We start from the raw sequence: 27,358 nt of genomic DNA on the forward strand, positions 1-27,358 counted from the left end.
TCTGTGGCGCCGGCCGAGGCGGTCGGCTGAGGCGGGGGTGAGCGGACGGAGGTGAGTGCGCGGGGGCAGCCGCCTCGCTCCCTCCCGGGGCTCGGCTTCCAGCCCTCGGCGGCCTGAAGGGGAGGGCGGTGGGGGGTCCGGCTGTGGGGCGGGGGGGCGGCTGGGCTTTTCCGTGGCCGCGTTGTCTCTCCCGCGGCTCGGTGGTCCGTTTGCCTGCGGTTTAGGCAGCGTGGGGAGCGGGCGGTGGCGGCGGCCCCCGGCCGGTCAGGGTGTCCGCGGGGATCAGCTGCTGGGCAGGTGGAGTGCGGTGCTGATGGTTTCTACAAAAAAAAACCCAAAACCAATCCCCCCAACGGGGTTTCTGCTCATTTCTGGCGTGTTTTGAGGGCGTTTGTTTTGATGCGCGGTGTGTTTGAACAGTCCCGCTACCTCTGCGTGTGGCTGCTGGCTCCCCGGCTTTTGTGGCACCAAATAGCTTCCTTGGAAGTAATTTTTTTTTTATTTTGCATTTGTGTCTGTTGCGTATCGCGCTATACAAACCCCGGTAGGAAGTACGATATAAAAATGAAGACTGTAGGAGTGCTGAGCGCTGCCACGTTTTTAAAAGCACTTGTAACAGGAAGCAGGACAAAACTTGGCGTAAATCTTCTTGACCCTACAGAAACTGCTTATTGCATAACCAGCATCAAACAGGGGCTATTTTTTAACTGTTCGTACAATGACAAGGGCAAGGCTTTGCGTGAAAGAGATGCCTGCAGAAGTATCGGTATCAAACCTAGCGAGGAGCTGCTCTGACAGACACGTACTTGGCAGCAGCCTGGGGAGCCACAGTTTGGTAGGAGTGAGCTATCCATTATTCCAAAAAATCCATTATCCTACTGAGCTGAATCAAGGTTCTGGTTTGTTTCCAACAGCAGTTCTTAAGTTTTCAGAGTTTTCATCAGGGACTCAAGCAAAACGCTGGATGTGTGGTGTTTTTCTTCTTCATAAATTCAGCAGCCGTGCACTTGTTTGACTTGGACCATTTGTACGTGCTTGGATTCTCAAAAAACGGGCTGGGGTTACTAAATGAACACTTTTCATATAGATTTCGAAATTGGAGTGCTGTAAAAGCTGAGAAATTGGCATAAAACTCCTGCACAAAAATTGTTTTATAATGCAGAATCCTTAATTCAGATATTTTAAATTAATCCTTAAATGAGAAATACCCATTACTTTTTTTTGGTAAACAATATTACTGATCCCCCCCCGAGTAATACATTAATTTTTTTTATACTTTGCATCACTGTATTTTTGATACATACAGTTTTATCTGCATGAGCCCATTTGGTCCTTTTAAATGCCCCTTAACTGTACTTTGAAAATGTTAGTGGAAAAGTAATAACTTACTTTGGATTAAATAAGAAATATTCCACATTAAACTCCACATTACTTTATACTGACAGGTATCAGGAGTTGAAATGACATAGAAAAGTCTTCAAAACGCTGACTGCAAGATGAGCTCCTTCCACTTGATGCTGAAAGGAGGTACTGTTTTCAATTGATTTGAATATTGGTAAGATCGCTCCTTTCAAGGCAGTTCCGTTGCTCTCATTGCCTCCAGTTTGAGGTGAGGTGGAAGTGTGTGCGTAGGTAGCTCTTCACTGTACGTGAATCAACTGGTGGTGGCCAGTTATGTAGAGCTACAGATATCCATTTTTATTTTTTTTTAATTCCTCCTGTGCTTTAGTGAAAGTTGAGGCAGTACCTGTAACAAACGCTTTGTTCAGATTTAGACCGGTTAATACTTTTGTCTCAAAGTTCAAGTGGAATTTATCTTTTAAAGATTTAACTATTGTAGGCTTCTTTGTGAATATTCATCTTTGATTTCTGAGACTTCATTTTGATGTAGCTTGAACAGAATGTCTTATATAATGGGTTTTCCTTAAAGGTATGACTATTCTGTAGTCCTGCAACTTGCAGGATTGTCTGGAAAGGAGGCATTTAAGGACTAAAGTTTGTGGTCATCACTTCAGTGTCAGAATACCACAGTGCATAGCCCGATCCTCTTCTAGAGGGTGCTTGCGCATCGTTGTGCGTGACTCAGTGTTCATGCATGCCCCTGTAAAATGATCAGCTGCATTTTGTTTATATACTGAGCATGTTAGACAGGAAAGTTGGGACCTCAGGAAAGTGGTAGACTGGAAACAAGGTATAGTCTGTTAGAAATTTTATCTTGCTTTGCTGTTATGGTTTAACCCCGGTAGGCAGTTTAACAGCTTACTCCTGTCGACAGGAGTAAGCACAACAAGGAACAAGGTGTGAGTTGTATGAATCGTGGTGGGTTGAATCTTGTCTTGGTTGTTCTTTGGAACAAGTGGTCATACATGGGTTTGGTTCTTCCCCTCCCCCATTTCAATTAAACTGTATTAAAGTTTTACTTTAAAAGTTAATGCAGTTCTTTCATATAGGTATGCCACTAAATTGGGGCACTTCGCACCTCTGCTATTATGTTGTTTGCAGAGATGTTAATGAGTTGCCTTTGAACCACGATTTCTGTGTTCTTCTGTATGGCTGAAAGGCTAAGGATCTGTTGGTCCCTTGCTGTAATGAGTCCCCATAGACAGTGATCAATACTGAAAGCCACTTAAATTAACAGTGACAACGTGCTGATACACAATTGAGGGGCTTAGATGCTTTCTATGCTACTGTCTTGAGTGTTTTTTCATTGTGTTGGCCTTTGCAAGGATCTGTCATGTCCAGGTATTTATAAATTATTTACAAGTAAAATCTTTTAAAGATTGGAGACAGAAAATTTGGAAAACAAAGATACAGTTATGTGTTTTGCCCAGCTTCCTGCAGGACAAGTTGCTAATTCTGCTGCATGCGGACTTAGGGACCCAATATGTCTCTAAACTTGTTCTTAAGGCAGTTGAGGTTGGCAGTGTGCCTAAGGCAAGTAAAAGGGCAAGTTCTGTGAAGATGGACATCCTGCAAAGAACAAAATGTCAGTATCTTAAATTAGGTCCACATGTTTTCTATTTCTGTTTTCAAGATGGTAATTTTAGAAATTTGAAGGAGCAGTAGGAAGTTGTATTTTGACTATGGGAAGATAAATATTAGGAAAGGAACTTGGAAATGAAACCTCTTCTGTTTTAGTAGCTCGAACCACAAACATGATGGGTTGGTGGCGTGGGATTTTGTTTGTTTGTTGTTGGTTTGTGGTTTGGTTTTTTTTTCCTTAAAAGACTTCCCGTACATTTTTCCTTTGAGCCCAGCAAGCTTTGAGCTGAAACAGTTTATCAAACTAAGTTTGTAGGCAGTGTCATCAGTGAAATTGCTATTCTCTCTACATAAGTGAGATTTTTGAGCTTCTGTGGTTGTATCACAGGGGCATTTCATATTGCTGAGACTGGGATAGAAGGCACTACAAGGCTAAAGTTGTTAGGTATGTGAACAAACATCTGCTTTTTAAACAAAGTTTGCTGTTTCACATTTGTGGATTTTGGATGGAGTTTCTCTGTGTATTCTGCTTAAGAAAAAGTGTAAAAACCTTGTGTGGTTGCTTGAAACCATACTGACCAGAATAGAAATGCTCCATATACTGTGAGGTGTTGCAACTACAAAAGCTAGAAGCTTCTTCCCTTCTTTCCAGAGTTTTTAAGTTTTACCACTGCAATATTTGAAGGGGAGGTATGTGTGAATTTTGAAATAAAAAAGTTGAGCTTTAGCATACAATATGAGAAAGACATCCACCCTTGGTCCTGGAGACCAGTAATGGGTGCAAAATATAAAGCTTGACCTGTTGGTTGGATTGCTTAGTTGTTCTTATCTTGCCCTAAATTTAAGTATTCTTTGTTTGGTTTTAGTAGTTAAATCTGTCTTACAAAGTGGCTATTTATGTCTGTTTTTTTTGCTTGCTTTACACCTGTGTAATGTTTTCTTGGTTTTGACAGAAACTTCCTTTTCCAAAGGTCTTTGCTAGAATTCTTGGTCAATCTTTACTGCAAGTTTTGTTGTTGCTCTTTTGTTTTAAGTCATGTCTCTAGTGTAGGCAGAGGGATGCTCTTGCTTTTACATTTAGGATGTCTGTAGAAAATTTGGTTTTGTATGTGTATGCTGCTGTCCAAATGATGTGTTCTGTAAAATCTTTTTTTCCCCTTCTCCACTCTTTACAGGTAAACTGAAGCTCCAAGGATGATGATCAGCTCATTGGCAAGTTACAGGAAAACCACATACAAGGCAACTAAATAAAGACTATGGTATGAGTGCTTTGTCAGATAAACTGTCCAAAAGTAGTACATACTTGGAGGCTGTTGTATTAAAGTGTTGAACTCTGCTCTGTGTGTCCCTCTGCTACCCCAACACTTCTGCGTATGAAATGTTTCAAAAGAAGGAGCTTGTGTGGCTTATTTGTCACTAAAGTGAACTACATTGCGTATAAACGTAAGTCAAGGCCATGTGCGTTTTTCAGGGAATACCATCTCTTCTTCCAGCCATTTCTAGCTGGGTAGAAGGCAAATATTAACTAGGACCTGTGCAATGAATGTTTGGCAATGGGGCTGCTATGTGGGAAACCAGATTGCTTTAGAGTGAGAGGCAGCAGCATGCAAAATAGTCAGAAAATGAGGAAAGGCAAGACAGCTAAATGCAGACCTTAACCTACAAGGAGCTGTCAGAAGGGAAAGGGGTTAAGTGTTTGCCAGCTGGCTAATGGTAGCAGGCTTGGCAAGGGCTCTGATGACCTTGCCATGAAAAAGCAGGCACATCTGAGAGGGGAGCAGGACTTGGTTAAGATTTAGAGGTTTCATGGAAGCCACTTGCGGGCCATGAGGGCAGCGGGTGTCTGTTCAGTCATGTCTTTGTTGGAGAAAGCTGCAAAGAAGACCTGAGGTGTGAAGTGAAACTACAATTTTTGAACACTTTGTTTTGTGTCTGACCACAGCAATTCATATTAGCTGCGGTTTCCACACACGTTTGATTTTCGATGCCAATTTAAGTGCCAGATCACACTGGAGTTACAGCATGCTTGTCCTCCTCTGAAGAACTACAAGTTCATCTGCTCTTAAAATCATTGCTGCCTCAACTGTACAAGAACAGTTCAAAGAATGAAACCTCATACATCTCTATGATTGTGTGTCTCAAACATGTGGAAAGAGGAGTAGCTTAAATCAAGCTTGGTTTCTAAATTAAATGGTATAGCTTAAATCACTGTATGCTAGCGTAACTTGTCTGTGCTAGAAGGTTGGGGGTTTTTTTTTTGGGCTTCACTATGCTGGCGAAAGAAAATCACACTTTATGCAAGAGTTATTCCAGTAGAAACTTGGAAAAATTCCAGTAGAAAGCTGAAAACCGAGCAGCCTTCTGTGGAAGCCAACAGTTGCTGTAGCTGAAATCTTCGAAGGCTGGGGCTAAATTACCAAACCCATTTTTTCCCTCCCCAAGGTGACTAATAGTTGTCCTGATTTTTTTTTTTTTAAGGAGTAATGCAGGGTGCAGAGGACAGTGTAGCTTGAACACTCTTATCACACTAATGGAAAAAAATTCTTCTTTGCAGCAAAAGATGACATCTACATTTTTGCTGCTTGGTCATCTCATTCTACTGATACCTCTGTTCAGTGCTGGTAAGTTAAATATGTTGTTGAAATCACCATATTAAAAAAGAAAACCTTCAAGAGGTATTTAGTAGAAAATAGTTACTGAGAACAAATAGTGGATTTGGGATTTGGTTTTGCTTCAGTGTATTGAAGGCATGCTGAATCCCTCTTCTTGGATTGAAGTTGCACTGGGGATGGAATGGACAAATGGACATCAATATTTTTAAACCTAGCCACATAAATTGACAGTACTGAGGCTTTGATTAGCCTCTCCCTAATTCCGATGAAGAAAGTCCAAAGAGATTGGCTTCATTGACTTAAAGTTAGCTGTTGAACGCCTTCTTTAAGAGACATGCTGTAGATCTGGTCCTGAAAGCAGTAGGGCTCGGTTTCCTTTACAATTAATTAGTAATATTTTTAATGGTAGATCTAATTTTTCAGTAAAGTTTAGGACTACATAAATTAATGGTGCTTGTCTTGCTGCTCTAGGCATAAGCAGTCCAATACTAATGTCTCTTAATTAGTTTAAGCTCCGTAGGGAAAGCTTTAAATTAGGTGATAGGAAGGTGGCGGGACTGGAAAGATTACTGAAGACTTTTTATTTTGAAATTGAATACATTAGCTTTGTATTTATACAGTCATTCAGCAAGATTTGTAAAATCAGTTCCGTCAGATGTTTTGCAGTTTTGTAGGAATTCAGTGTTGCACATGTATGCAAAAGTTTGGAAGCTTTTAAAATCTGCTTTATAGCCAAATGGCCTGCTCTGTTTGTGCTAAACTGGTATTCTCCAAGTAGTTTTTGCTTGCAGATTTGGGTTCTTGGTGACTTTTTGCAGCATCTGCCCTTCTTTCTCTGTTTTTTTTTTTTTTATGTTCAAAAAACAGCTTGCTAGGCTGTATGATTGTGTCTTGTCAACTTGTTACACAGCCATAATTATAAAAATGCTGTTTATGCTTGCCTTTTATGTGATGTTCAGAATAATGTTCATAATTTAAAGGGCCTTCTGGATAAAGATGACCGAAATTGCAAATGTAGTAAGGAAATAATACATGATAGTCAAGACTTCTTAACCTAAATACTGTGCCTCTCCAAATTTCCTTTGTATTATGACATGTTGGTTCACGGACTTCTTTGATGTGTTGAGGTCTTGATCTCATTCCATACTGGCTTGTGCTTCAGGTCAAAAAACATCTTCCCCACCCCCACCCCTTTTTTTTTCCTAATTTGTTTTTGGCCCCGTAGTCATAATGGCCAGAGTACTGTGAGGAGCTCTGCACTGCTACTGTTTGCACCATGCTTTTCATAGATAGTATCCACATTAAGAATCTGGTAATTCTGCAAAAGTACTAACAAGCTCAGATAACAAGGACACGACAGGCGAGTTGTGGAGCTTGTGTTGCCTGGTGGATCCCATGTATCATCTTATACCCTGGTTTGCACTGAGGCTATTAGACTTGTATGTGCTTGTTGCCGACTACCTTAGTAGAGGGAAGTTGTGGCTTAAGCTTTGTAAAATGTGTAGTTTAGATCCTCAACCAGAAGGTGCTAAACAAACAAAAAATGGTAGCCTTGAGATGTTTTAATGGTAAATTGTTACAGAAAGTTTATTTTCTAATTCTGTGTACTTGGAATGGATATTAATACTTCTAAAACATGAAAGCATACAGATTAAGTGTTGATTTTTTTTCCTTTTTTTTTTTAATAGAAGAATGCGTTATATGTGATTACTTTGTACTCGTTGGAGAGCCTACAGCTATTAGTTGCCCAATAATTACATTGCCAGTACTTCACTCTGATTACAATCTGACGTGGTATAAAAACGGTACTGCTACACCAGTAACCACAGAGAGAGACGCCAGGATTCATCAGCGAGAGGGCTTGCTTTGGTTTATTCCTGCAATGCTGGAAGATTCTGGACTTTATGAATGTCATGTAAGGTAAGGAAGGCAGGAGAGAGACGACTGGGTTGCTAATGCTTAAAAGTGTGGTAATATATTTGTGGAACTTGAATGTACAGAATTTTTTGTTTTAGGTAGAGAGCTTAGATCAGTTAAAAGCACTGTTTTGACCATGCTTTTTTTGTTTCTGTGTGCTGCCTTTTCTTCTTTTCTTCCACACATATAGCATTGCAAAAGTGGTTCATACAGAAGACTCTTTATCTTAAAGCATGATAATATTAACAATGGTCTGTGTGGGTTGTTCGTTTGTTTTGTTTGTTTGTTTTGGATGAATTGTAAGGTCACGGGGAAGGGTCTTAACTGCTTCAGCTTGTCTTGTGTTCAAATGGCTATTTGATACTGACAGAAGAACATTTTGGTTTCTTCATTGGACATGGTTAAATGGAAGAAGGATCTAAGAGGAGCAAACTCTACATGTTATGCAGTATCACCACGCGCAGACTTTCTGGAGACCTGAGCAATTTTTTGGGAATCCTTTTAGGAATTTACAAATTAAAAGGCAGAAAACCATTCTTCTGTTTTATTTGAAAACATGGCCAGATGTTACTGGTCAAAAATGAGAATGCATGTGAAGAGCAAAGCAATGTGCTAGATAGCTTTAGAGACAGTGAAAGTAGTGTGTCCCCAGTACTGCTCAAAAGATCTGAGTGCACAGAGAAGCAGAAAAAAGGAATAGATTCTTTTCACTTCTTTGGTACTTTAAAGTTCTTGCCATATTTACAGCTCAGACTAGTGCACTGGTCTACACCACTTCAGGTGGTCCAATCCGATTTATAATGGCTGAAATTCACCATGTGCTGAATAGCAAGTTAATTTGGGGAAGGCACGCAGAAACTGTTCTTTTCCTCGTGGTCTTGCCACAGCACACTGAGAACAGCCAATGCAGGCTTTTCGGGTGACCCAAAATTTTAGTAGTGTGTAGTTATGTGTACTGGCACGCATACGGCACACTAGTTATGCTGAAGGGGTTTGGGTTGTGAATGTAGTAACAGTGATCAGCAAAAACTTCCAGTGTAGGCACAGGTCGCAGGCCAGAGTTGATAATGAAGCTAAAATTGGAAGTCAGAAGCAATGTAGTCCTTTCAAAGCTACCCAGTTAAATAATTTAGTCTTTCCTGCTATGTTTCTAGTTACTCTAGCTATGAGATGTGTTCCCATGGGCACCTCACACCCTGGCTTGCCTAATGTCAGCAGGACAAAAAACTTGCTAAAGCTGTGTTAACTGTAGGCTACATTTTGTGCATCAGTCACTTAAACCTTAATTACAGAGCTTGTCAAGGTATAGTGTATAGAAGTTGAAGCCAGGACTGTCAAAACATGCAGTTCACTCTCCTGGAAACTTCTCCCTTAGCATAGTATTGAGAAGTCAAGAGTTGAGCAATGAATTAATAGAGAGTATTCCTTTGCTTCTGGCACAGGCTTCTGGTTTCTAGTGCCATCTCTTCTCTGCAGAGCTACTGTACCACAGGTTCTTGTGAGCTCTTGGTGTGAAGTGGTTTCACATTGGTACTGCACCTTGATGTATATGTTATTCAAAAGCTCTGTCTCTCTTCTGCTAAGAGTTACAGCCTGTTTTTCTTGATACGTCCCTCCAAGGAACGCTGAGATGAACCTGTCTTTTCCTGTTCATTTGGCACCGACGGTGTTCCAGGGCAGATATGTTTTGGGTTACCCTGCACTACTGTGTGTTGGCAAACGTAGCGCTGAAAATGGCAAGGCTGGGTTGGTGCCGCGGGCTCCGTAGAGTGTCAGTTCTGAGAAGTTCTGGTATCCCCACCGGTGCTTCCAGAGCAGACCCCACTTCTGCTCACAACACAAAATCAGAGCTTATTCCCATCTCTCCGTCTGGAACTGGGGATGAGGAACTGAGGGTGGTGTTTGGGAGCTGGGGGGCTGTAGCAGGGGTCTTAAAAGCAAGCCTGGTGGAGATGCTGAAGTCCCTCTCCATAAACTCCCTGACTTGCTGGAAACAAGCAACCTTATTGTTAATGACCTGACTTGTCTGCTGTTCTAATTACAGGAGCCTTAACCGCTCTAACAAAAAAACTATAAATTTAACAGTTTTTAAGAATGATAATGGTCTGTGTTTTAATGGAAAAATGAAGTTTGAACAAAAAGTGATGAGCACAAATACTGGCAAGATTATATGTCCTGATCTAGAACATTTTAAAGATGAAGACAATAATCAGCCTGAAGTACACTGGTATAAGGTATTGTGCATGTGTATTTCAGTTATACAAGATAAGAAATATTCTGTTTAAAATGTGTTATGAAGTAACTGTGAAAAGCAGCTTTTGGAAAGAAAGGTTTCTTTTCTCTACAGTTTAATGCATCTGTCTTGCTACACTATCAGGAAGGCGTAGGGAGGTATGGGAGGCATATTTTAAAAAACAGTTCTCCATTTTTGGATTGCAAGTTTTTTCATAGTCAAAAACCTGTGTTTTAGTTTGCTGATTTGTGAAAATCTAGTTTATCCTTTGATTATTTTAGGTAGATAAGTTTAAAAACTTGTATGTTTCCTTAAATACAAGGCTCTGCATAATTATTTCAGTTTTGCAGAATATTAGGCTTGTCCTATCTCATGATCATGGTGTGGTATTCTTGTGCCTCTTGCTCTGATTCTGCCAAAATACTCTAGACTATGCAAGCTTAGAGACATGTATTTTGTCCATGTTAAGGTCAAATTGTAAAGTAGTTTCAACTCTTAATTCTGATGCAAGTACCTACATGGGCCTGTACGTGTAAAATAATCTTGGTGCTGCACCTATACATCATCTTTTGAGATGAAGTGATTCTAAACTGCTTATAAGTCAGGGAAGAGAAGGAAGTTTGTTACTCTACTTGCATTGCCACAGAAACAGTAATACACCCAACAGCGCAAGGCGCTGCTACAGAAGCTCTCATTCATCTCAGTGAAGTAGGAGTGCAGGCATGTATTCTCATAAACTCTGCTACATGCGTAATGACTCCTATTACACCTGAGATGGGTAACTGTCAAGGTATTAAATGAAGGCAGTGAACTAGAACACAGCATTTGAAAACTTAAAGGATTGGCTGTAGTGATTTTTGAAACGTGCAAATGCAGCAGGATGTCATCAGGCTTCATGTTAGAGTATAGTGATGCTTGGATAAGAACCCACATCATGACTTCCAAAAAAATCAGTATTTGGCAAGTATTTTAATGATCAGTAGAGTTCAGTAACTTATTTAATTATGAGATTATTAGTTCCCTTAAATCACAGGTACTTTTGATATGTTTAGGAGTGTAAGCCTGGATTTCTTGAAGACAAGCGACTTCTTTTGGCAGAGGGTGAAAATGCTGTCTTGATTTACAACGTAAGTCTAGAAGACAGAGGAAACTACACATGCCGTATGGTATACACATATATGGGAAAACAATATAATGTTTCACGAACCATGAGTCTAGAGGTTAAAGGTGAGTGCACTGAGGTTATTCTCGTCTCTTTTTGGCTCTGCTGTAAATATTTGTATGTAGGCATAAGCTATTTGGCGTGTTACTTTTCAGCTCTGTGAAATGAGAATTGCAAATCTTCTTTTAATTATTTTTTTCCTGAATGTAAAATAAAAATACAATAATGCACGTTGCTACCCTTGAGCATTGCTTCTGAGGAAGAATTGTTATGGGGAAATGAGAAATGTGGGGTTAGGAATGACAATTAGAAAGAAGCAGTGGTTACTGGGGTAGGGTGGGTTGTTTTTTCTAAAACAAATAATGCACCATTAAATTAAATAGATTTTTTTAAAACAGAGGAATTTTTGCTGAGACCATCACAGCAAAACACCTGCTTGTGGCCCTGTTGGTGACCTTGCTTACGAAGTTCACTAGAATCTCAATTGATGGGAAAAGAGATATGACAATCTGTATAAATACTATAAAGTTAAGCAGCCAGTCCTTTCCAGAGGAATACTTACTGTTGGCACTTGGTTGTGCTTTTCTGCACACAGGACTCATAACTGCATGTCTCACTCTCCCAGTACTGTCATTTATTGCTGTGATCATTATGACTGCGTGTTTGTAGGCAACATTGCTGATGACCTGACCAGTACCATGGTAATAGTCCTATCAGAAAAGTTGGCTGGGGTTAGAGTGTCCATCTTTTTAGACTAAATCAAAATTCTGACTTTAGATAGGTGACAAAAGAATAGTGGGTTGTTAGCAGCGAGTCTATACATCGTGAAGAATGATACAATTCCAGCCCCATTTAAGTGCATGCTTGTTTACTCTTTTACTTAAATAGATAATCACCTGATCTAGGAGGTCATTGATACAATCCCTCCTTCTCTTCCTTATCCATCTCTCTGACAAAGTTAATTGCAATTTTGGGTTTGTTTTTGTTTTCTGGTTTTGTATTACTTTTATATCAACTGCCAGTAAATGTGACTTGTGGTTGGTTGTTTTTTTTTAAAGTCTTTTTAAGGTAAGCTAAAGCCTTTTGTTAACTTGGAAGCTAAAGTAGAATAATTTGGGTAGAGTACAGCAGATCTTATGATATACTTTCCATTGTAAATTTGAAACTGGTAGTAAGTGTGGCACTACAATAGCACCAAACAATAAAACAAAACCATTGTCAAACTATCAGTTGAAGTAAGTTGTGGAACTCTTCTTGCCTTTAAGATTTTATTTTTCTCTTTCCTTCTTTTAGAAGGACCACTGCAGGTGAGACCAGAGTTTATTTATCCGAAGAACAATACAATTGAAGTAGAACTTGGTAAGTAGTGACTATTGAAGAAGTCATTAACATTGAGTAAAACAAATAAGCTCCTGGTCTTTCTGAAATAACACGTGAATAGTTGCATTGACTTCAGCAAGACTGGGAGATAGGCACGTGGATTGAGGATATCTTGAAGACAGATGATAGAACATGATTCCTGCAAGTAATTTGCAGGGGGAATAATTGTGTGCCTAAGATTGGAGTCTCTTGACCAGCAGTGTCGGGTGGGATGCATTTATTTTTTTTTTTTTATTATTGCCATCTGTCCTTTGTACCACTTCTCAGTGTCTGTGTCTTGACATATCTTCAGTATCTGTGGAAATATAGTTACATATATATATCTTTCCATATATGTAACATGTTAGGATAGTTATCAGTTGACCAGTTCGGTAGTTTTTCCTCCTCCTGTATGTGTCCTGTCTCCCTTCCCTCTCCACAACCTGGATTTTGTTCCTTGTTCTAGCATATTAAAAGGTTTCAGATACTGATCTTTTGTGAAACAGGGAGCTGCTAGTCAATGGATATCCCAGGTATTGTTTATCTTAGAGATTTCTTAAATAAGAGATTCTGGATATAAGGAATAACATCTTCCCAGTGAGGACAGCCAGGCAGTGCAGCAGGCTGCCCAGAGAAGTTGTGCAGTCTCTGTCCTTGGAGGTTTTGGAACCTGACTGGATAAAGCTCTGAGCAGCCTAGTGTGACCTCAGAGCTGGCCCTGCTTTGAGCAAGAAATTGGACTAGAGACCTCCCAAAGTCCCTTCCAACTTCAATTATTCTGTGATTCTATGGGCCAAGTATATCATATGCAAGTCTTTTCCTAAGCAAACCTATACATGTTTAGATTGCACCTTATATTGCACAGAGTTCGGTTCTATTGATGTAGTTCAGAACAATGAGTTTTGGAGCTGCTTGAACTGTGATTTTATTTTTTTTTTTTTCCTTCTTATTTTGCACCAAGAGGAACAGTTTCAAACAAAGTATTTGATTAAAAAGGGCATTAACTGATTTTGGAGAAGTGTGATTGGCTGTTTACTAGAATTTCCTAGTACAGGATCTAAACTGTCTTGTAATCTTTTGAGGAAGGGTTATTACCAATTAGGTCATTAGAGAAGCTCTGAGGAAAGGTTGTGTTGCGGCTCTGGCACCATACAGGAGCTGACGCCAGAGCGTTGTGGATTATTCTTATGTACATCACACTGGTGGTAGTCCCAAACAACACAGCTACTTTTGCTGCTGCTTTTTCTGACATTGAGCTTGTAAATACTGTGTAAATCAGATGTTCTTTTCTGACATTGAGGCTTCATGCTTCTTTTCACATCATGTGAAACATTTTGTCTGGCCCAAATTCTAACTTTGAGTATATGGTATTGAACTGAATTGAACAGCACTGAAATACTGGTGGGTTTTGTTTGTTTGGGGTTGGTTGTTGTTGCAGTTGTTCTGGGTTTTTGGTGGGTGGGGTTTTTTCTTTTCTTTTTGACCTCAATAGCTTGTGAAAGATACCTCATTCTGAAGTTGCCAGGTTCTGGTGAGGATCAGTAGGTTTTGACCAGAATAATGAATGAGCTTTAACAGAAATTATGTTCCTCCAAAGTCCAGAAGGCTTTGTTTTAGACAGTGGGAATATGCAGGACCTGATACGAACAGTATTATTTTATAGACTTGCAGTCCTGCAGTCTTCAGATGGTTATATAGTTCTGTTCGAACTACTCATGTTCGAAATGGCTCAGCAGCCTCTTCTTTTCTGGTAATTCATCTTCTCTGGCTTCATTACAATTACATGCCTGAAAATCTTTTTGTGCTCTTCCACTAATAAGGAAATCTGTTCACCAGGTCTTAGATTGAAACAGGGAGACTTTCCACAGTCATTTTTTTACCTCACGCAACTCTAATCTTTATGTGTGAAAACTTTCCTTTTCCTTTGAAATTGTAACTGTAGAAGAAATGTAGTAGTATTACGGTGGGGCTTCCTTGTACTGCATCTCCCACCCATAAAAATATTATGTGAATCTCATCCCCAGTTCTGACTGGTAATTAGTTATGACTTCCCATTTAATTCAGAAAAATTCTTACCAATGCAACCTCTCCTCAGAAGGAGTCTGATCTGTATAGTCCCTTAAAAGGCTCTTTAATTTACTGAAGACATCCTTTAGGATTTTCTTCGTCCTTGATAATACTTACTGAGAAAATGGATAAGTGAGCGATTAGTCCAGGGGCTACCAGTGACAGCCTGTACTAAGATGTGTTATGGGACAACTTGTTTAAACTCCTTATTTTAGAATAGCATTTGGTCCATATTTGTTATGGCTTGGACTCTACCTTAATTAAAAGTTGCTGATGTATTATTGGATGCATTAGACCAGCTAAGATGAACAAACCTTGATTGCCTTACAGACGTTAGGAAAGCAGGGACATGTGAGACTAAAAGGAGACACAAAGCCTTCACCCACAAGGTGGTTTATTGTGGCTACTGAACAACTACAAACAATTCCCTATTACAGGGGGACCCTTTAAAGGAAGTTGGTTAAGTTGTTTGTTTAGTTTAAAAAGGTACTGCCATTCAAAAGTAATATTCTCTGTCTGGTACCTTTAATGGGATGCTGGAGGTGGGGGGGGGGAATCTTTGCTCCTATTAAGTCCCTGGCTGTGTGGCAGAACCTGGAAACACCTGTATGGTTTTTCAGTGAGAAATGGCAGGAGAAGGTAGTGCAGAAACTTAACGGTACATTCATGAATGTATGGAAATGGAGGGCATGGAACACTTGAGGGGTTTTCTTCCTTTCGAAGAGCTGTGCAATGCACTAAACCACATCTTTAGAAAAATTCATTATTGTGTGGAAAGACATGAGAGAAGAGATTGGGGAGCATCTGTGATTTCTGTGAACTCTTGTTCAAGTAACTGCTTTGCATGTGAGCTAAAGGTTTATTCCATACTTTTGATAGAGACTATCCCTTGGTGGAAGCATCTAGATCTGATGTGGTTCTAGGAAACGAAACACTGAGATCTTTACATAGGTGAACTGAGAGCCCACCTTCTCCTATCAAATCATAACTTCCATGGGTAAGATACAGAAGGAAAGGACTCCAAGAAAGCTGCTTACCTTCCTGTAAATGGAGCTCTCTGAGGTACATTGGCGATAAATATATTCTGCAACTTGGCTTGCTTTCTTAATACTGAGGCATTCTGTAAGATCTGGACTCTTGGTGGCAAAGGAGCTGAGTGACAGGTGAGCTTGCTCTGGGAGCAGAGTATTCAGAAACCATCCCAGTGGACAGTGTTGGCCAAAAGACTCTTATCTGGAGTAAAGATATGTGTGGTCACTAAGCATGGGGTTCAGCTCCACGGTGTAGTTGTCTACACACAGGTATCTGCATATGAGCTAGGGCCCTTAATTCATGCTTTTATCAATGGGGGCTCTATTCAGTTGCCTATACATAGACATCTGGTGCTGTTTTGGGTGGTCTGGCTGCTCTAGCAGTGCAGGTTTCTTGAGGATCTGGAGTCCTATGTGCCAGTTCCATACAGATGCCTTGGATGCTGGAGAGCATCTTGGATGTCACCTTACTGTGTACGTGCAACTGATTTGAGCCCTGGAGATCTTTCAGTGGAGTCTAGAGAGCCATTCAGTTGGTAAGGTCCACATGTCCACTTTAAAGTGAGCAGACTTCAGCAGAACTGAACTCTCTTACTAGCTTAGACATATAGTTTACATGTAGATATGAACATTTAGACACCTACATTTAGGGTAGAATTTATATCCAGATCGGAGACACCCAACTGTGAATTACAAATGGATAAGTTTTAAGGACTCTACTTTCCACAAGGTAAGTGGGTTTTTTGATATCCCTCCTTTTCCCAGCTGTTCCCCAATCACTTGATCCTGCTTCTGTTACAAGACCTTCAATTGCCGTATTTAAATGTTTTTTGTAGGCTCTCATGTAGTTATGGAATGTAATATATCAAGTGGCATAAATGGCTTGATTCCATTCTGGCAAGTTAATGATGAGGATGTTGATAGCTTTGATAGCACCTACAGGGAACAGTTTTATGAGTAAGTATCCTTATACATTGAATTGTAAGTGCATTTGTAGGTGAAGTAATCTGCAGTAATTTGCAGTGAATTCCTGATAAACTTGACTACTAGTCAAATGTCAGTAGTCATTAGAACACTGATTAGAAGTCTGCATCAAGTACGTTATATTCTTATTGCTTGGTTTTAAAAAAATACATCAGTATTTATAATAAAATGTTTATCTGATACAAATGTAATGAAGCAATCGTATGTAGGTTTTTATAATGCTGTTGTGAAACATATAATTTTGTAAGACTTATTTCTTAGGCAATCCTTTTGCTAATAGACTAAAGCCTGCCCTCTGTCATTAATATGGGAAGGATAGAAGGTTCCAAAACAAAAAATCACCCAACTTATTTTTATTTGTGAATTTGGTCCTTTTCTAAGTACAGACACAGCTGCTGATCCTTGAGAACACAAAGCAGAAGGTCTTGTTGCAGGACAGTTAGGGGTTTTTTTATGTTCAGGAAAACTAAACGCAAATTAAGCTGATAAAACCATCAATTATTTCAAGAGATCAGGACCTTTGCTACTCAGTGACTGGTCTATGCTGTAGCACAGTGTGGATGTACTGTTTGCTTTCTCATTGTACCAATCACTGCCGTTAAATATAACCCTTAAAATGTAGTGCAAAGAAGAAAGAGGAAAAAAAATCTCAGCCGATCAGTTCACTCATGCAGAAGCATTGCCATCTCCACCAAGCGCCATCATCAGTGCAAAATACGGCTAGAGAGTTAGGTTGCAGACTACTTCTAAAATGATATTTTTCATTCATCTGTGTCTGGCATCCAGAAGGAATCTTTGTCCCCAAGTTCCTTTTAGGGGGAATTATTACTTTCATTGTAGAACTGTATACTTGGCTGTTTGCCTATAAATATTAGGGCCCCAGCTTATGCTCTGTAAGGCACAACTAAGTCCATTATTCTTTCGGGCGTGAAGTTTCTCAGCTTCACCAGTTAAGACACATATGTAGCTCTGTGTAGCTATGTTTGAAGTTATAATAACTGCATTTCCTTCTGAAACCAACTTGCTGCTGCTATTAAACACATCTTCCTGAAAAGCATTTAATATATTTAACTCAAAGCAATTCTTTGTTAAGATTTTTGGCTTGCTTGGAAGCGATCTCCATTTCTAATCACTACCCTGCCTAATACTTTTCCCATGCCAGAGATGGAGATGTGCAAAATACATCCTGTGCAAGTTCTAATTAGGATTAATAATTCAAAGCAAGTTTTCCAGTATCAGAGAAATGAATCTAATTGCAATAATAATGTTTTATTTCAAAAAAATAGTAGCAATTTCTCAGCAATTAAGTTTGTGGAGCATTTGCTAGTAGCAAAGCATGCTGTAGGCATGGCCAATATCATGACCTTTAGGGCTTATGCCTGGGAGGTAACTCTTTCCTTTGATGGGAAGAAAGTTAAAACTGACTTGAACAAATCTGAACATGTTGCAAAATGGTGAGGTTTGTATTGGCATCCCATGACAGAAGTTGCTGGCAATTATTTATGCAATAGAAACTGGTTCTTCAGGATGTTCTGCAAAATGAATTTTCCTCCCTGAGTACATAAGGTGACGTCACTTTGTTATATATAGAGTAGGACACCAGTTCGTACTGCGGCCCCTCCCACCTGATACTTGTAAATCTACCTTAGAGCAGGATGGTATTTAGCAGGATAGCATATTATATCTCCAAGCTGCTTGTGGCAGTAGATATCAGACATAAAGGCAGTATCACCACTTTTGTTGTCATTTGATACCAGGGTCACCCAGCTTTTGTGAATTTTGTTCATCGTTGTTTTCCAAGTTGGTTGGCACCATTGACTGTGGACAGTGTGGGCTCGGGGAGTCTGTTAGTATGCTTAGGAAGGTCTCTGCTTCATCATCAGTATAAAGAATCCTGGAAGATTATTTTTCTCTTGACAGTTTTATTACTAGTTATTACTGGTTTGAATAGTCTTTCCTTCACAGAATCATTTAGGTTGGAAGGGGCCTCTTGATATTGTCTAGTCCAAACCTTCTGCTCAAGCAGGGTCAGGTAGAACAGGTTGTTCAGGGTTGTGTCCAGTTGGGTTTTGAATATCTCCACAGGTGGAGACTTCACAACTTCTCTGGGCAACCTGTTCCAGTGTTTGACCACCCTGACAGTAAAAAAGTGTTCAGATGGAATTTCAGATGGGAAGGTGTTTCTGTTTGTGCTCATTGCCTCTTGTCCTGTCAGTAGTCACTACTGAAAGGAGCCTGGTTCCCTCTTCTCCATTCCCTCTCGTCAGGTATTTACATACATTGATAAGATCCACACCCCACCCCCTGCCCCTGAGCCTTCTCTTCTCCAGGCTGAACAGTCCCTGCTCTCTCGTATGGCAGATGCTCCACTAAATCCATACATCTCTTGTACTGGGGAGCCCAGAACTGGCCTCGCTACTCCAGGTGTGACCTCACCAGTGCTGAGTAGAGGGGAAGGATCATCTCCCTCAACCTGCTGGCAGCGCTCTTAATGCGGTCTGGGATGCCTGGGGACTGGTTATTCCTCCTCAGGTGGAGGATTTGCATTTTGCTTTGAACTTCATGAGGTTCCTGTCAGCCCACTTCCCCAGCCTGTCAAGGTTCCTTTGGATGGCAGCATGACCATCATGGTTTGGCAGCATGGTTTATCAGCCATCCCTCTGAGTTTTGTATCATCTGCAAAACTGCTAATGGTGCGCTTTGTCCCACCCAGCAAAAAAAACCCAAAACACAACAAACCAATGTGTATGGAAAATGCCAAGTCACCTCTGGTCATGAAGCTGTTTTTTACAGGGGTGATATTTACTGTGCTTCACGGGCTTCTTACATTTATAGAGATAAAAAAACTAATGTTCTTGTATTTGTGGATAGATGAATCTATCCCGAATTAAGCACCAATACTTCAGTTTCTCTACAGATTTTTTCCTTTTTACCCTTTTTTAATGACAGAGAGGGGATGCCTCATGGACTTGCTGTATCTGGAACAAAATTCAACATTTCAGAAGTGAAAGTAAAGGATTATGCTCATAAATTTTTCTGCCACTTCATATATGGTTCTGAACAATTTACAGCCTACATCAAATTGGAACGGCCAGGTAAGAGATCTCATCTTGATAAAATGGTGATCAATGATGCTTACTTCTCAGTTAGTTTGACAATACCCTACTTAGAGCTAAAACTGTGTTATGTACCGTTGTGCAAAGTGGGCAATGCAGCTCAATACCTTTGTGAAATTTTTGTCATATTCTTAGCAAAATTAAAGAAAATAGTATTTTTAATTTGCTTTGTCTTCTCTCATTCAGTGTCTTAGGAAACATTAATGAAACACTTCAGTTTATTTGAAGCAAGAGTGGAATACTGTGCTTTATTTTACACACTTGTACTTAAAGCAGCATGTGGATCAGAGGAGATTGTGTGTCTAAAAGAGCAGTGAAAATGGCCAATTCTCTAAAAGAGCTGGGGGGAAGACATAACTAAGTGTGGAACTGACTGTCAAGAGGACATGAATGTATATGTGGACCTGGTTGTCCTGTTCTTCAGTAACAAATAACGGGCTCAGATTGCCAGAGAAAAAAACCAACATTTATTTATATAGTAGGAGAAACTCCTAACAGTGATGGTAGCGAAGGAATGAAATAGATTGCTTGGAAAGGTCATGGGCTTTCCATTATTGACACATGTGCTGTGTTATCAACTTCTAGATAGGCTCATGCATGTGGATTGGGAGCATCCCTTGTTGGAGACCCCAGTCTTGTGCTCAGAGACAAGGATAAGTTTGACCTATTGCTGGCTAGTGTGAAATTTTCTTTTTAGTAGATGAACTTAAAGATAAAGTGAGCTTGAAAAACTCAAATGCAAGGGTGAAGAAATTAATTTATTTTACTTAAAAACAGATACACAGAAAAGCAAATCACGAGATATTATACGTGCCCATTTTTTTTAATTTAGCTGCAGAAGAGTCTCTGGTCTATTGAGCTTGTGTTGAGCTGGCTTTGTCAACTGTGGCCAATCCTTTGACAAATGTTATTCTCAAACTTACCTTTAACTGGCTGCATTGTAAACAAATAATTGACTGAAAGTGGATCTGAGCTCTAGCTTATTACATAATTGTAAGCTCTTCATAAAGATTGTCAGGGTAGGATTTAAACTTGGAAAGCCTTTAATATGGATGAACTAAAAAATGCAGTTTGTGGAGGGTGTGTGTTTGTTTTAAGGGCAAAAACTCTATTAAGAACAACAAATTAGTGGGTTCAATGACATGTCTTTGAAGAGGCTAGAGACAATGGAAAGCTGGTTGGTCTGGGGAGAGTAGCATGATCAGGAAATCACCTCCCCACCTCTGACTTTCTTGCTTTCTGACTGATAAAATTTTGTACGAGAATTCTCACTCTACTGCTGCACTGGGATATATGTCAATATTTGGTGTTTCAGCTGAAAAGTAGCCTCATTTGTCGCATTGCTGAAGTACCTTTTCTCTGAAAGATAAAAGCAGGCTTGTCAAATAACAGTATTTGCAGAAAGCATACATGAAAAACTTTCAGTCGTATTCATTCCTCCCCCCCATTTTTTTTTTTTTTAATATTTTAATGACTAAACAATTTTGAACATCTCTTTCGTCCTTCTCTGGTTCTAGTGTATAACCGAGTTTTGTTTGTTTTCTGTCTTATTCCACTCTACTGCAGCTTGGAACATGCAGGGTTACTTAATTGGAGGAGGAGTTTCTTTGGTATTTTTAGTATTTTTTACTCTCTTTGTCTACAAGATTTTCAAAATTGATATTGTGCTTTGGTATCGGGACTCCTGCCATCGTTTCCTGTGTAAAAAAGGTAGGTTTGTGTAACAGTGCTGTGTGTTGTAATGAGCCTCCACCTTCCCTTGCAAAGCAGTGAGTTAACCTCATGGAGTGTGATTGGTTTTCCTTGGGATTTTTGAAAGGATAACATGTTTTTAGGATGTTTAGAATTAGTTCGGGTAAGAAAAGCATCTACAGGGGGAAAATCAGCAGCTTTCCAGGAATCCAGTACTATCATTCCTTTCCCTGAAGACCCACTTCAGGGCTTTGAATGCTGTTCTGACAGCAGTTGTTCAGATTTGTTTTAATTACTGTTCTTACAGAAAGCAGTAATACAGTGGAATTGTTGGGTGGTTTTTATTTTCTATAGACAAACCAGGACAAATTTCACTTAGGTTTTTTTTTCTATTTGAAGGTACTTCTGATTATTTTACTTTCTATAAATTCCTGGCATTCAGAAAAATGTAGATAGGAGTGCTGTCTATAAGAGTATGCAGAAGCATGGGTCATTTCCAGACATCTGAGAGGAGGTACATGGCTAGAGAAACAGAAAATATCTTCTAGAGGTATTGAGGTTCTCTTAGATTTATTTGAAGTCTTTTAAATTTGATCTTTCTGGAAAGTTTGTTCTGAAATATCTAATACAATTCAGACCTTGAAATTTGCCAAATACTTTGTCTTTGTTTCCATATCTAAGTTGTTGCTGTGTTTTGAAACGCCAGGTTACAAAAAGGACCTATGAATTATATGGCAGCTGGAATTTTAAGTATTCAGTTGTACTGCTGGAACTGCTATTTTCCAGATAATTCAGTGATAACGTTTTTTTATTTAGAATTCAAAAAAGAATATTCAAACCTACTTAATTTTGCAGGTTTCTTTTGCCTGTTCTGATCCAGCATACTGAATTCTAGAAGGCCCGATTCTACAAACATTTCAGGCTTAGTATAATTACACATGCCTAGATAATAGCAGGTTTAGGACCTAAAACAATTACTCAGATGGGGGAAAAAGCAGTTTAGAGATTTTTTTGTTTGTTTGCTTGCTTGCTTGCTTTTGTGTCTTCAGAATCCATTTTTATATTACTCCTATTGCTCACTCTTTAGTTTCAGATGGGAAGATCTATGATGCTTACATTCTGTATCCAAAGAACAGAGTGAGCTGCTTGTATTCATCAGATATTTTTGCTCTGAAGATACTGCCAGAGGTCTTAGAAAGACAGTGTGGATATAACCTCTTCATATTTGGGAGGGATGATTTACCAGGAGAAGGTAAGCTATCTGAAGACAAATTACACTCGAGTTTTCTCATTAGCAGCTGCAAATACAACTCAGAAACAGGCAATCAATCAGCTGTGATTCTAAATGTCTCCCACCATTGAATGAGCGATGGTTTTCTTATTCTCTCTGGAGAATGAGAAATACAGCACTGGGTGCTCTAATGCAGTCTGTTTATCTCAGCCTTTCCCTTGTCATTATTTAGCTCTTCCAGGTTTTTTCAATGTCTGGCTAGCCTAGACATCTGGAGATGGAAGGATGCTGAGGGAAAGAGGAGTTGAAATTGTGGTTGTGAATGATGACTAATGGCAGGAAACATGGAAGAGTAGGTCTCATGAGTGGTGTGAAAAGAGCCCATTGCTTTGAGGTGCCATTTGACAGGACAACCTCTCTACTGTTTCATTTTTGTTTGCTCTGAGAATTGCTGTCAAACCAGCGGGATGCAATAAAGGGTATAATGGATGCTTAGACAGTGCAGGTGGAAAAAAAACAAAAAACAACAAAGCAACACTAAGTTATCGGGAAAGATCAGCTGTATCAAAGACTACTTGTCCGTAGTGAAAGTTCTTACAAAGCCTTACCTTCCTTGCAAGGCTTTAAAATCCTTGTGGAGGTTTCCTTTGTTCGCGTATGTGCATCAATTTTACATTTCCAGCATCTGACACTGAAAATTGCAAAGTCTGTTGCACTGATTGCTTATGTGAGGTGAAATGATGGAAGTCTTTTGAATCATTCCTGGTCTTTTGACTTTTAAAAAGATAATACGGAGACTGAATAAATTGGCAGAGTAGGCCTTAAATAGAAGGTTTTGTTTTAAAAAAAAATTGAGTATGAAGAAACCTACATGAGCTGGTTCATGGATCCCTTTTTTACATCTGATGGCTTTTGTAGTGGTTTGAGAAGGAAGGTTTCCCTGAGAAGTAGAATCTAAAGTGCTGCTTTATTTTGCCAGCTCACAAAAATGCAATAGTCTGTTCTCAGGGTTAACCCATATGGTTTTTTGTCTGGTATTTACCATGTTTTGCTTTTAGAATTTAGAATTAATTGTCTGGAATGCCATTGAAGGGAGGATTTTTTGTGTTCTCTTCCACTTACATGTAACAAAAACCAGTTAAGCATATCAGAACAAACTCTTTAAGGAAAAAGGTCATAGTTTTATCTAGGCCTGTGGTTTTCGAACTTGTTTTTTTGTTTGTTTGTTTTTTTGAAATTGCACCCATGATGGTAATAAAATGGCATTAGTGAGATAAGTAGTAGGTAGTTGGTAGTTCTTCTCTCTTTATGCAAAACAAGAATATAGACATGCAGTCTGATGGGGTCAAATTGTGTTGCATTGACCAAATCTCTACTTGTTGGTCAGCCCAGTGTAACTGCTTGCAGGCTCTTATCCTATCCCTATTTGTGAGGTAAAGTGTGTTGGCTCAAATACCAAACAGTGAATGAACCAGTTGCAACATGTTGGTAACAAAAAATAGAAACATACAAGCCTTAATTTTGCACAACCTTTTTCTCTACAGCTGTGGCCAGCATTGCTGATGAAAAAATCCGTCAAAGTAGGAGAGTGATAATTGTTTTAATACCAGAACCCTCCTGTTACAGTATCCTAGAAGATGTGTCTGAAAAGCAGCTAGCCATGTATAATGCTCTTATCCAAGATGGCATTAAAGTAATACTCATTGAACTCGAAAAAATACAAGATTATGCAACCATGCCAGAATCCATCAAATACATTAAGCAAAAGCACGGGGCTATCCGATGGAAAGGGGACTTCTCGGAAAGGTCTCTCTCAGCAAGTACCAGATTCTGGAAGAAAGTGCGCTACCGCATGCCATCCAGACAAAGTGGATCTTCCTCAGGATTGCATTTGTTACCAAAAGACTTAAATTCTCCCTAAATAACAAAAGATGACACTTAATGACTAATTCAGTTCACATAGTTGGTGATTGACTGATTGAAGGTCACATGTATCTGTTTTGTGCAGACAATGTTATCCAAATTTTCTGGATTGAAGGTACTACGACCTCATCTACAGATGTGAATCATTTTTTCTTCTGGCCAGACCAACAGAACGCCTTGAAATGTTGGCAGTAGCACAGTGGTGACATGGAAACCATGTAGGAAGTACATGAGGCCTTTTCCAAGAATTGCACTGTGACTTGGTGGAATTCTTTTGATATTAAAAATGGAAGGGGAAAAAACTATCAAAGAACCAGAAAACTTGTTTTTTGCAATAAAAGGTTGAATATGAAGGGAACTATATTAATTATAATTGTGATATTATGTAATGGGCATGGTTGATGCCAGTAAATGTTTTTGTTTCATTTTTTTAATGATACGACACAAAACTTTTGTTACAAGTTCGTTATTTGCCCTGTTCAGTTTGTTGAAAGATAAATCACTGTGTTACTGCATCAGTGTTATCGTCCAAGAGAAAAGGTAAGAGACAATCCCAGCCCCCCAAAAATGCTGTTGAACCTGACAAAGCATAAATACTCTTCCCTGATCTTTTTTACGTTTAAAAGAACTGTACCATTTTTAGTCGCTTGTCCCATGCAGACATCGTAAAAGTACCATTGTAATGCTGTGCTGAGTCAAAAAATTAATCTCAAGAGAATTTTTTTTTTTCCCCCAGTTAAGTAGCTTAGTATATTTGTTCTTATTTTACCCAAGTGGAACAATTAGCTAATGACACAGGCGCTCTCATGGGGATTACAGGATGATGGCTTCATCTGCCTTACCTTAAAGACCAGATCAAGGGACTTCAGGGCACCCACTTCTTGTGGGTCGTTGTTGCTGAAGGAGAGCAGGTCTTCCCTCCTGTTCCCAGCCAGGGTGCATTTGTCAGCTTTGAAAGCTGAAGCTGGCTGAACAGACTAATGTGGCAGAAATAGTTCTTTTCCTTAGGATAGTTTTCTCCCAGATTAATGAGTTTATGTGGTTCCCAAAGGGTTCAGAACGCAATGGGAGAAGAAGAGGGGTGGTGGGACCATATTTTTTGGCTCCAGATGTGTTTAGAAAATAGAGCTAAAATAGCATTGTTGCCCAGTAGTCCTTAAAGTGAGAGAGAGAGATGCCCTCTGTTACCCCCTGCAGCTGCTTGCTTTTCTCATTTCCCCCTGCCCTGATGATCTAAGGAATCTGAGGTGACTGTATTGAATTTGGCTGGGGCTGGATGAACTGGGGCTGGAGTCACAGCTTCCAAACAGCTGTTTGGGAAAGAAAGTCGTTAAAACTTACTGTGCATGTTGAATCCTTTCTCTTTCCTTTTTTTGTTTATTTTTTTTTAAACAATATTATGTATGCCACAATTGTTAACTCTGAAGTTATCTTTGACTTGTGTGTAGGCAGTGATGTAGTTTGTAATGATCAATTCTTTTTTCAGGGGAGGGAATTGATTTGATTTAAAAAAACTGTCAAATCTGTTTAATGCCATGTTTGTAGCTATGAATTTTATAGGAGCAGCCGAATTGCCTGTGCTTTTCAGTCTGTCCTTGAAAGTTACCTTTTTAAGTTATGAGAACTAGTTGTATATGGAAGCTTCAGGATTTGACTGTTGTTGCCTTTAACTGCTGCTTGCAACTCTGAATTCCTGTGTGTGCCCTGTCAGCTTCTCTTTTGCAGCACCTTTTGCTCTCTTCCCATTCAAACTCCAGCCTATCTTTTCCCATGCAGCTCCCTTATCTTGGAACAAGCAACTTACTATTGTGTCAAACTCCATCACTTTCCAAGCTGTCCTTTCAAGGCTGTTGCTAATACAATACAGTAGTGGGCAGAAATTTTCCCTTTGAGTTGGTCCTTTGAAAGCTCCACGTGTTCATCTGAAAAAACTTATGTTCTGCATCTTTCAGAATTTGTCTGCTCATTTTGACACTGCACTGTTGGCTTTTTCTTCTTTCATGGTTCATGCCTCCATCCTCAACCAAACAAAACTGATAGTGTGAGATACCATCCCACGGAAGAACTGCCCAGTGAACGTGGGATGGTGTGAACCTTGTGTTCTGCCTGATAAGTGTCAGAACCAGTGGAAATAGGTTCCTCTCCCACCTAAAGTGCTTTGGTTACCTTGGTGTATGCTGGAAACTTGAAGCTCTCCTTCTGAGAGACAGTGCCTTCTGAGCTTTGTGAGTTGAGTGTGTGTTTGGCCAGAATGGAATAAGAATCTCTTCATTTCAGGATAGGAGTGGGGAAAAGTGCATTTGAAGCATCAGACTATTTCGAACTGTCATGGTACTGGAGTGTTTTATTGATTAATGTCATGTATGTATAGACCAATGCACATGCTTATATTCTGTTCTCCTTCTGTGTTTTAGTCAAGACAAGTGTCAAGGGAGGATCAGTTCTGGTTATGAAGTGCCACGTTCACTTAGCTGTTGCACACAGCCTGCTTTTAAATGTGGTGTGTGTTCAGCGACAGCCTGTTGTAGGGTAAAAGAGCCTTGAGATCCATCTGAAGTTACTGAGATTGATCTAAGCAAGGCTAATTGTTACAGTTCACATCAATAGAAGAATTTAGTAGGACAGAAGCTGTATGGTTTGGTCACAGAACTCTTCTGTAAGAAGATTCCTATATCAAATGTGAAGACTAGACACTGGAAGTATGGTATTTGTACTCTGAGGACTAGGGTATAATACTGATTTTGTGCTTCCACCTTAACAGCTTGCAGTGTGCAGGCCAGCCAACAGAGTTCCAGTGACCTCGGGCCTCTTGAATTATTTTTGCTGACTGGAATAGATTGAATGAAAAACTGCTACTTGTCATCCCTACCTTTAGGGATAGGAAAGTTATTTTACTGAGCCAAAATACTGTTTTTAAAAAAAAATTTGTTCTTTTTGATGTATTTATACAAATGATGCGAAAGTTTTCATGTGTGTTTGTAAAGGCACTTTGAAGAAAGGTCCATTTTTTTAATTCAATAAAGGCACTACATATTTTTTTCTTACAGCA

At 39.5% G+C, this 27,358-nt stretch overlaps 1 protein-coding gene across 5 annotated transcripts; it reads left to right on the forward strand.

Annotated features, from left to right (window-relative positions):
- LOC104322108 (interleukin-1 receptor type 1) lies at positions 1 to 27,358 on the forward strand. Of its 5 annotated transcripts, none has more exons than XM_069770117.1 (13): positions 1 to 51; positions 1,446 to 1,555; positions 4,158 to 4,425; positions 5,537 to 5,603; positions 7,283 to 7,514; positions 9,556 to 9,745; positions 10,797 to 10,971; positions 12,200 to 12,265; positions 16,200 to 16,320; positions 19,297 to 19,442; positions 21,030 to 21,173; positions 22,243 to 22,407; positions 23,931 to 27,358. In XM_069770117.1, the coding sequence occupies exons 4-13, from the start codon at positions 5,543 to 5,545 to the stop codon at positions 24,305 to 24,307; spliced, it is 1,677 nt and encodes a 558-aa protein (XP_069626218.1). In that variant the 5' UTR covers positions 1 to 51; positions 1,446 to 1,555; positions 4,158 to 4,425; positions 5,537 to 5,542; the 3' UTR covers positions 24,308 to 27,358. The 5 variants fall into 5 exon arrangements, with proteins under 5 accessions (XP_069626218.1, XP_069626214.1, XP_069626216.1 ...); XM_069770113.1 differs by having other exon boundaries at positions 4,158 to 4,241; positions 5,461 to 5,603; XM_069770115.1 differs by having other exon boundaries at positions 2 to 51; positions 4,158 to 4,241.

Source organism: Haliaeetus albicilla, chromosome 25, assembly GCF_947461875.1.
Source record: "Haliaeetus albicilla chromosome 25, bHalAlb1.1, whole genome shotgun sequence".
Lineage (NCBI taxonomy): Eukaryota > Metazoa > Chordata > Aves > Accipitriformes > Accipitridae > Haliaeetus > Haliaeetus albicilla.

What these genes read in the sequence shown, in the direction of transcription:
- LOC104322108 (XM_069770113.1), top strand. Translation starts at nt 5,513, where the DNA reads ATGGAAAAAAATTCTTCTTTGCAGCAAAAGATGACATCTACATTTTTG. An exon ending in CATCAAATTGGAACGGCCAG is followed by an intron (nt 19,443 to 21,029) that starts GTAAGAGATCTC and finishes ACTCTACTGCAG; the next exon opens with CTTGGAACATGCAGGGTTAC. An exon ending in GGATGATTTACCAGGAGAAG is followed by an intron (nt 22,408 to 23,930) that starts GTAAGCTATCTG and finishes TTTTCTCTACAG; the next exon opens with CTGTGGCCAGCATTGCTGAT.